Below are 10,287 nucleotides of genomic sequence, written 5' to 3' on the forward strand. Positions count from 1 at the left end.
GTCTTTCTGTCAATTCTGCCCATGCCCCTTCTTTGCAGCTGTGTCCCCGCCCCCAGGTCCGCTCCTACCCAATCTGGAGTCTCGACTCTGCACCCATACTCCTGACCAAATCCGTTTCTCAGCTCGGCTAAGCACCTCTGTACGGTACCTTCCCACTTGCTCAGCCAATCGCTCGTCTTAGTCCCGCCTCCCTCGGCACGTCCCCCTCTCACGCCGCCAATCCGTGCTTTTTGTCCCGCCTCCTGGCCGTCGAGTTCGCCAATCCCTGCCTTTGGGCAGCGTGGCCTGGTATCCCGCAGCCCTAGCGGGTCGCGCCGTAGGGGGGTGGAGGCGGAAGTGGCGGCGCCGGTCCCGGGAGTAGGAAGGAGCCGGGGCTGCAGCCGGAGTGGAGCGGCTGCCAGCCGAGGAGCAGGCGCGGCCGCGGCGCCATATTGCGGCCCCAAGCGGCCGCGACCGAGTCATGGCCGAGACCTACGGTGAGGGTGGTGTGCCGAAGCCGGAGTCTGGGGTCTGGGCCCAGAGAGGATGCGGCCTTTGGGGAGTGGGGCGGAGCCTTATGTGCCAGGGGGCGGGGTCTGGTATGGGGCAGGGCCTGGTGGATACTGGGAGGGGTTTAGTGGGTCTGAGGCTGAGCTCCATCTATTTGGGCGGAGCCTGAAGGTCTGGTGTGTGGGTTAAATAGATCTGGGGCGGGATTTGAGGTAGCCAGTACTGGTGGATCTGCGCAGGCCTTCAGAGAAAGGGTGGGCCTTAGTGTGTCAGGGCGGAGCCTGAGTGGATCGGGTGGGGCTGACTGTGAATGGCAGGGGTCGAGCCGGGTGGGCTAGGAGAATCCTGAGGGGATGCTGTGGACCCTGGGACTGCTCTGGCTTGAGAGGTCTGGAATGGGGTTGGGGATGAGTTGTCCTTGAATTAGGAGGTGGGAGGGACTAGTGACAAGGGGTGGGGCTTAAACTTGAGGATAGGGGCAGGGCCTTGGGCCTGGGAAGGAGGGGCTGAGAATTGGAAAATCTGGATGAAGGGATGAATTGGAGGTGGGAGGACAGGGTGCGATAGAAAGAGCACTGTTTTAAGAGTCAGAAGGAGCTACATTCCTTCAACAAATAAAGGAAAAGCATTGGGATCAAGTGCAAAGATCCTGAGGTGGGAACCAGCTTGCCATTTTTAGGGAATAGACTGAAGGCCAGAGGCTAGAGCAGAGTGAATGAGAGAGTGGTAGGAGGTGAAATTGTGAAGGGTAGGATTTCAAGATGGCTTTCAAGAGGTGTTCACAACATAGTAGGTAAGATTTTGAACTCTGGAGTCAGTTGACCTGGGTTCGAATCCCTGTTCTGCCTGGCTGTGGGATCGTGGGCAAGCCAGTTAACTTTTCTGGCCTCAGTTTCCTCATCTGGAAGATGGGGATGATTGTTAGTATACTTCCCTCATAGAGTTTTTTCTGAGAATGAAGCAAGCTGTTGATGTAAGTAAAGAACTTTAAAACTGTGCCTGGTATGTAGTAAGCTGTATATAAAAGTTGTCTGTTACCGTTCTTACCCATTGCTCTGATTCTGCCTGTGTCTGTTTGTCTCCTTATAACTGTGATGGTCTCTTGGTTTCCATCTTTTGCCCTGTATCATTCTCTCCATATGGGTTTTCCTGATTTTGACTCCACCTGCTCAGACTTCCTCTTCAAATTCCTGGTGATTGGCAGCGCAGGAACTGGAAAATCATGTCTCCTTCATCAGTTCATTGAGAATAAGTGTGAGTTTCTGGGAATGGTCCCCGGATCACTGAACTGTGGGCATGGGCATGGTGTGGGCAGGGGCAGGGCTGGCCAGAGGTACAGTTCCAGTGCTGGCTGCCTGGTCCTTGCCTTGGTATGTATTCTTTGCTAGACCCTCCCTGAGCCTCAGTCACCCCTGCAATGAGAATGGTTTTGTACAGGCTGAGGAGGCCTTGGAGGACAGGGAATCTTCTGAGCCCCTGCACTGCCTCTTCTCTCCCTCCCACTCCCAGTCAAACAGGACTCCAACCACACAATCGGCGTGGAGTTTGGATCTCGCGTGGTCAACGTGGGTGGAAAGACTGTGAAGCTACAGATTTGGGACACAGCCGGCCAGGAGCGGTTTCGGTAGGTGGCCTGGGCTCCCAAGGGAGGGGGTGGGCAGAGGACAGAGGAAAGAAAATGGGGGCGGGGGAGGGGGGGTTGTGTGTGCAGAATCACTTGGAGATATGACAGGAGCCAGGAGACATTGAGAGGGCAGGCAAGGTCGAGGGAGAGAGACAGAGACTGCTTACAGTTATCTCTAGCCAGAGAGAGCAGGAGTCCTGGAGAGAGAGCAGAGACAGTGAGAGAGAAAATGACATTGAGAAAGAAGCCTAGTGAAGGGAGAGACCAACAGACCCTAGAGCGACAGCGATAGATAGACCCATATGGCTGGAGGGGTGGACACTGGCACCCCAGGAGAGGTGTTTAGGTTGAGGGCAAGGGGTAGAGATGGAAAAAAGAGAGATTGAAAGAGAAAGGGAAACTGGAAAGAGATATACACACTCCGAAAGGGACAGAGAAAGAGAGACAGAGACTGAGCAGAAGAGCAAGATAAGGGTGATAAAGAGACACAAAGAGAAGCAGGTCAGAGCCAGAGACAGGGAGGGTGGGACAGGCAGAGCCAGAGAGACAGAGAAATGGATGTGTTTTGGGGCGGGGGGCCGGGGGGGAGAGAAAGGTGTAGGGCTCAGTGCACAGTATGTCTTCAGGAAATGGCTGCAGAAAAGGTGGGAGATGCATAGAAACCCTGAATCTGAGATACAGAGACAGAGGAGACACATGAGAGAACCCAATCCATGGGGAAGTGTGGTCCCAGGCCAGCAAGTCGTCGCTGCTACGTTAATATTGGCGTGTAGATCCACTGTGTGGGAGACACAGAGAAGGTGAAGGGTGTGCGGCTCGCGCTGGGTTTGCAGTAAGTGCTCAGTGTACTTTTGTGGAATGATTGCCTGAGTTCCAGAGGGACCCAGACAGGTGACTGGGAGATGCATACAGTCGGCCACAGTGGGAGAGGGACAAGCGGATGTAGTTCCAGAGCACGTGGCCAGGCCTGGGCAAAGGGGAGGTGAATGAATGAACGCATGAGAAATCAAGAGCGAGGGTGAGAGAACCAGGGCCACAGAGACAGACAGAGATAGAGAGACACAGAATGAGAGACATACACACGCAAGAGAGACGGACAGGAAGACACAGACCAGTGAGGACATACAGAAAGACACAGACAGACAGACAGACAGCTAAAGGAGACAGAGATTGAGGGAGACAAAGAAAGAAATTGTGGCGAGACCAGACCACTGCCAGCTTTTGGGGGATGGGCCAGCAGTGAAGGGGGGCCTCCGAACCACCAGTCTCTCTCCGCAGAGGGGGGCAGTCTCAGGGCAGACCCCAGCCTCGGGGGTGACTGGGTCCCCCTGGCCCCACAGGTCGGTGACACGGAGTTATTACCGAGGTGCGGCTGGAGCTCTGCTGGTGTATGACATCACCAGGTGGGTACAGGGAGAAGAGAGGGTGGGGCAGGGCCTGGGCAGAGCCCCTGTCCTGTGCCTGCCTCCCTCCTGTCTCCCTTCTCCATAGCCGGGAGACCTACAACTCACTGGCTGCCTGGCTGACGGATGCCCGCACGCTGGCCAGCCCCAACATCGTGGTCATCCTCTGTGGCAACAAAAAGGACCTGGACCCGGAGCGTGAGGTCACTTTCCTGGAGGCCTCCCGCTTTGCCCAGGAGAACGGTGAGGGTCCTGTGGTGGGCCAGTGGCGGGGGGACGGGGGGTGCTCAGCAGAGGAGCAGGGGCAGTCCCTGCAGGCCTGCAGGCCTCCCGGCCATCTGCGGCTATGCCCAGCAAGAGAATGTGGAGATTTAGAGGTCTGGGTTCAAATTCAAGTGTTGCCACATGTGAGCTGTGCCACCACTCTGGTCCCGTTTCCTCATCTGACAAGTAGGAGTCACGGCCTTTCTGTCTCAACATAGTACGTGATGGATGGCTCAAGGGATTTGGTCCATGGAGAGCCCACCGCACTGCCTGGATGTGGCAGCGGCCTCTTGAGGAACATTGGCTGCTAAGAAGGTTTTGGCCAGTGCAGGGTATTGGTATAATGTGGGGGTTGCAAACTTCGATGGCCCGAGGGGCCAGGCCTGTTTTGTGAATAAGAGATAGGACAGGGCAGACCCCAGGTTAGCAGGCACCAGTGTTAGGGGCGTGGACAGGACCAACGGCCACAGCAAAAGGTGTGCAAGTATAAACTCACTTGAAAACTTCGTGTGGGCCAAACATCTACTGGCTCAGGGTCTGTCTCCATGTTCCCCAATTTGTAACTTCCAGGTTTAGAGGATGTCTTGCCATGAGAAAGATGTGGGTTTGAGTCCTGGCTCTTACTTTCTGTGTGGCCTTGTCATGTGGCTGAAGGGTAGACTGTGGTGGGCCTGGGCCTGTCCTAGATGGTGCTGGGGACAGAGTGTGAAAGACGCCCTGGGCCCAGTTGTCGTGGGCTCACCGTTAGTGGGTGGGGAAAGGTGACACCACCCTCTGCAGATAATGACAGCCCAGAGAGGTCAGGGCTGGGATAGGGGAGACACAGGGGGGCCCTGGGAGCCCAGGGTGGGGCACCTGGTCCTGCTGGAAGGTCAGAGAGAACTTTCTAGGGGAAGAGGTGTGTAGGCGGGAACCTGGGGAGGTGGCCCTTCACAGCAGGACAACAGAGGCCTGGAGTGAGGGCAGAATGAGAGGTGGCAGGTCAGAGTCAAGGGGAGGCTGGGGACTGACCCAGGCCCTGCCCCCTAGAGCTAATGTTCCTGGAGACTAGTGCCCTCACGGGTGAGAACGTGGAGGAGGCTTTCCTGAAGTGTGCCCGCACCATCCTGAACAAGATCGACTCAGGTGAGGCCCCCGACTGCCCAGAGTGGGAGTGGGAGTAGAAGGCAGGGCCCAGAGGTCTCTGGGGGACAAGTCCTGACCTCTCCCCTGCCCCCCAGGTGAGCTCGACCCCGAGAGGATGGGCTCAGGCATTCAGTATGGGGACGCATCCCTCCGCCAGCTGCGGCAGCCTCGGAGTGCCCAGGCCGTGGCCCCTCAGCCCTGTGGCTGCTGAGACGTCCGGAGCCAGGTGGGAGCCCAGGGCCTGGGGACGGCAGGGGTGGTGTCCTGGCAAGGGGGGGATACGGAGCGGAGACGGAGACACAGAAAAGGAGAGGTGACAAGAAAAACAGAGTGAGAAAAGAGAGACGCCAAAACGGTTTAGTGAAAGGAGCCATCATCCTGGCCTCAGGACGTCCTCTCCATCTCACCATCACCGTGCTGCCCTGGATCTCCGGCCCACCCATTTGGCAAATATTTATCGAGTGTCCACTGTGTGCCAGGTCCTGTTTGAGCAGTGGGCTAGAGAATTCCTGCCCTCGCAGGGCCAACATGCTCTGGGGAGGAGACAGACAATAATCAAGACACATAAGAAAATGATATTGTAGTTAAGGAGATAAGAGCTATGGAGAAAAATAAAGCAAGGAAGTTGGGGTGGGGAGGTAAGGAGTGGAGTTTTATGATGATGCGGGAAAGCCCTTACCTAGGAGGTGACATTTGAGCAAAGACCTGAAGGAGGAGAAGCACAGGGTCATATGGGTCCCTGGGGGAAGAGTGTTCTAGGCAGAGAGAACAGCCAGTGCAGAGGCCCTGAGGTAAGTCATGCCTGGCCTGGATGAGGAAGTCCATGGAGGCCAGTGTGGCTGGAGTGGAGTATGTGTGTGTATTGAGGGCTGGGAGCGGTAAATAGGAGATGAAGTCAGGGATCAGGGGAAGCAGATCATCAGGTAGGGCCTGGCTGTCCTTGAGGTGGCTCTGGGTTGTACCCTGGGTGGGATGGGAGCCACAGGAGGGCTCCGAGCAAAGAAGGGACAGGACCTGATTCAGGTCTTCCCAGGGTCCCTCTGGCTGCATATAGAGGAGAGAAGGGGGTGGGCGGGGGTGGTTGTTGAGAGACCAGTGAGGAGGCTACTGCAAAGTCAAGCTGAGAGAAGATGGTGGACAGGACCAGGGGTGGGGGGGAGGAGGGACTGAGACGTGGATGATAGCTTTGTATCCTCCCTGGTTTCTGTCTCCAGTCTTGTACCCTCTTGATGGAGCCACTGGGTCTTTCTAAAGCACGAATCTGATCCTGTCCCTCCCCTGTTTAAAACCACCCGTGGCTCCCAGGGTTCATGGGACCAAGCTGAAGCTCCCAGCCTGGTGTTTGCCTCCGCCAGCTTCTCCTGCCTCAGCTCACACCTCTCCCCAGCACTCAGGCCACCGCAGCCACACCGAAGTTCTTTCCATTTCTCTGGCTCTTTGCTCATGCTGTTCCCTCTGCCAGGAACACCATCTCTGACCACCTCCCCCTCCTCCAGCAAGCCTCACTTCCCCTATGGTTGGTCCGGACTCCTTGCCGGGCTTGCAGGATCCTACAGGATCAGGTCCCATCCCCACTTCTTTGGGAGGGTGTCTGTCTTGCCAATTATCCCCTGTGTTTCACACCCTCCCCCCCTCCCCCCTCCCCCCCCCCCCCCCCCCCCCCCCGCCTCCCGCTATTGGCAGCTCCAGAGTGGCTGAGGGGGGGAAGTGCTCGACCTTGGGTATACTTTAAAGGCAGAGCCAACATAATTTCCTGATGAATGGATATGGCATTTGAAAGAGAGGAGTCAAGGGTGAGTGTTTAGGGCAGAAAATTCTTTTCCTTCCATGCCTCTGCCTCTGCTGTGCCTCGGTTAGGTGTGCCTGTCTGTCCTCCAGCCTCCTTTCTTAGGCCAGATGCCACTCATCATCTGCTCTCTGCTAAAACGACTCTTGCTGCAGGACACCTTTATCAGCTTCCCAGATGGGGTCACTGGCTCTAGCTGAGTGGTCTCACAACTGCCCCCTATTTTTTAAAGCATTCAGTCTGAATACTTGATCATTATTGTTTGTGTTTGTCTTCCCCATCTGAGAAGGAGGGAGGTGACAGATCAGAGATTCCCCAGCCAGGTTGCCTGTGTTTAAACTGACTCTGTCACTTGCTACCTGTGTGACACTGGGCAAATTATTTAACATCTCTGGGCCTTGGTTGCCTCACCTTCCAATTGGGGCTAGTAATAGTACCTACCTCACATAGGTTTTGTGAAGATTAATTACATTAATCCATGTAAAGTCCTTAGAACAGGGCCTGACACTTAGTGGAGACTCGATAAATGAGGGCTGTGAATTATTTTTCTTTTTACTATCCATTTTAAAGAGTCGGGCTGTGTAGAAATGGATGGGTGCATATTCTTCACCCTCGGGCTTAGTATAGCATCCATTTCAGTGTTTACCCTCAGTGAATCAAATGTAATAAGACAGTGCTTTTTCAGATGTTACTGACTGCAGTCTGCAGGAGGAAATCAATTGTATACTTTGATCTAATACAGTCACACACACATAAAAGACTGAAACACTTTCCTAGCACTAATGTTTTTTGATTGAGGTGAAATTCACATGACCTAAACTTAGCCCTTTTAAGGTGCACCATTCAGTGGCACTTAGTCCATTCACAAAATTGTGCAACCACCACCTCTGTCTTGTTCCAAAACATTTTCATTACCCTAAGGAAACCCTGTGCTCATTAGGCAATCATTCCCCGATCCCCCCAGCCTCTGACACCCAACGATCTGTTTGCTGTCGCTGTGGACCAATATTCCTATTACACGTGATGCACTCTGATATTCTCTATTCTTTTTTTTATTTTTAATTTTTTTTAAACGTTTATTTATTTTTGAGACAGAGAGAGACAGAGCATGAACGGGGGAGGGTCAGAGAGAGGGAGACACAGAATCCGAAGCAGGCTCCAGGCTCTGAGCTGTCAGCACAGAGCCTGACGCGGGGCTCGAACTCACGGACCGCGAGATCATGACCTGAGCCGAAGTCGGCCACTTAACCGACTGAGCCACCCAGGTGCCGCCTGATATTCTCTATTCTATTTTATTTGTTCATTGACAAATTGGCCAAGGCCCACCAAACTGATTTCCCAGCCCACTCATGCAGTGCCGCACACTGAAATCACCTGGAGAGCTTTAAAAGCTACTGATGTCTGGGCCTCACCCCAGAGACTCTGAAGTGATTTCCGGGTTTCTAGAAGCTCCCAGGTAATGCTATCTGTAGCTGAAGCGACAACCACTAACCAAATGCGGCTCTTCAGTTTGGAAAACACTGGAATGAGCCACGGTGATCCAGGAACACAGAGATAACAAAGGTGGGATGCGAAATTTAGATATTGAGATACTCCTCTATAGACTCCAGGGGTCAGCTCTCTGAGACAGATAAATAGGGAGATACAAGTACCCTCAAAGAGATAGCTCCAAATTGCCTGCAGAAATTCAGACGGCAAATGTAGGAACTTTGGGAGAAAACGAAAGGTATGGGCAGACAGACCCAGATAGGAGGGCAGGAAGATACCCAGAAATGAGGCAGAGATACCGGCTGGACAGACTGAGGATCCCTGTAGTTCACCACACACTTTTCTTTCAGCTCACCTGTTCTCCAGGACCAGCCCTGCCCTCTGGCTGGGGCCTAGCCCCAGGCCCTGGGAGGCAGAGCCCCTCACCTGTCCTGGCCCCAGAGAAGCTGCCCCGCCACCTATCCCCCTTCCCTGGCCTGGTGGGGCCTGGCTGAGGGGCAAGACTGAGCCACGGGGGAAGGGGGAATCTGTACCTGCTGCTGCTTCCTCTGTCTTGGCTAACCCCTGTCCCCCCTGAAACCCTAACCATACTCTAAGAGTTCCCAAAGCCTGAGACCAGGGCAATTGGCCCCAGCTCCCCGCCTGGCCCTGCCATTGCGAGTATGTGTTATTTATTGCCTGGAGGCCTGTTCAGTCCCTACTCCACCTCCATAAAGCATTGTTTACACCTGCGTCTTGGCCTCCGTTATTTTGGGGTGATGGGGAGGGAGGGGAGACAGAAGAGGTCCCTGATGGAAGAACCACGTGTTTGGGGGTCATGTTTGTGGTTTGGATATGATGTGGGGGTACACCATGACTCAGATGTTTGCTGTGGAGGGGGGTTTCTCACTGCACTTGTTGTGACAAGGCATGCTGGAGGCCCACCTGTGTAGCGCTGATGTCCTTGTGTTTGTGATGTGTGTGATGGGTGTGTGATAGCATCTGTAGGAATGTGTGCTGATTGTGTGTGACACTGTTGCTTGTGACTGCTTTGTGTCCTCAGTGATTGTATCCATGAGGCTGGTGGTATTTGGCACCAATGCCGGGGAATGAAAATTCAGGTTTGTAGGTGAAACCTACGTGTGTTTGATGCTTGAAAGTTCCAGGCAGTGTCTGACTATTGCGTGTGTGACTGTGTATGTATGCCCCTGAGGTGTGTTTGTCTTAGTGTGAATTTGGCATCTTTGATACACCCGTGTGTGACCATGAACCCTGAGTATGCCCCTAAAGGCTTTGTGGGCCTTTGTGCAACCCTGACCCTTGCATACTTGAGACTGGTGTATATCTCTCTGCGTCCTGGTGAACTGACAAAACCAGGGACAGGTGCAGCCCCCTGAGACCCTCCCAATTTCTCTGCCATCCCCAGGTCAGCACTAACCCACTCAGAGGGCAGGCCTGAGCCCCTAAACCCCCGTCTGCCCTGGCGATGGTGGAGGGGGCAGGGTATTTAAATGACCTTATCTGCATAGTCGTTCCAGGCAGGGTCGCCCAAAATGTTCATAGACCCAAGGCTGTTAGACAAATGTCTTCTCTGCGTAGCCTTCCTAGGTTGCCCACAATTGTCCCGAAGAGGCAGGATGAAGCGGATCATATTTTGGCACACACCCCTTCCAGTCCGCTCTCTCTTCTCTCAGGGGCGTTCTGCACTTCTTTCCCTCCGTTATAGAAGGTACTTAAGTAGATTACTAATGTGTGCATTTACATACATTTCCCAACTAACTGTGCAGACATTTATCACATCTCTATTCTTGGGCGGTGAGAAGGCGGGGCTGCCCATGTAAATAACCTCATTTGCATGCCACTGTCCGACCCGGCTACACGTCATTCTCCGGCGCTCTGGGCTCTGAGAGGGTGGGCAGGCCTATGTAAACAACCTTATTTGCATGCCACTCCCACATCGCCTGGCCTACCGCAGAACCCTCCCCCCTTTCCCTGATCCAGCCCTTTTAACCCCCTTCCTCCCCCCGGGCAAAAGGGGCGGAGTGCAGTACGCAAATGAGCCTCGCGTTGGCGGCCGACCCATTTCCCCTTCTTCCAGGAGGGTGTTCTGAACTTCCTTGCTCCGCCCC

General features: G+C 54.3%; 1 protein-coding gene across 4 annotated transcripts; it reads left to right on the plus strand.

Moving 5' to 3' along the window:
- The first annotated feature begins 267 nt into the window (after nt 1-267).
- RAB4B (RAB4B, member RAS oncogene family) lies at nt 268-8,910 on the plus strand. Of its 4 annotated transcripts, XM_047836303.1 has the most exons (8): nt 293-476; nt 1,663-1,743; nt 1,999-2,113; nt 3,454-3,516; nt 3,605-3,759; nt 4,810-4,905; nt 5,001-5,131; nt 8,530-8,910. In XM_047836303.1, exons 1-7 carry the CDS (start codon nt 461-463, stop codon nt 5,114-5,116), a joined length of 642 nt encoding a protein of 213 aa, XP_047692259.1. In that variant the 5' UTR covers nt 293-460; the 3' UTR covers nt 5,117-5,131; nt 8,530-8,910. The 4 variants fall into 4 exon arrangements, with proteins under 4 accessions (XP_047692256.1, XP_047692259.1, XP_047692258.1 ...); XM_047836300.1 differs by having other exon boundaries at nt 268-476; nt 1,663-2,113; nt 3,392-3,516; XM_047836302.1 differs by lacking the exon at nt 293-476 and adding an exon at nt 657-877 and having other exon boundaries at nt 1,663-2,113; nt 3,392-3,516.
- Nucleotides 8,911-10,287: the final 1,377 nt, after the last annotated feature.

The sequence above is a fragment of the Prionailurus viverrinus genome, chromosome E2 (genome assembly GCF_022837055.1).
Source record: "Prionailurus viverrinus isolate Anna chromosome E2, UM_Priviv_1.0, whole genome shotgun sequence".
In the NCBI taxonomy this organism is placed as follows: domain Eukaryota; kingdom Metazoa; phylum Chordata; class Mammalia; order Carnivora; family Felidae; genus Prionailurus; species Prionailurus viverrinus.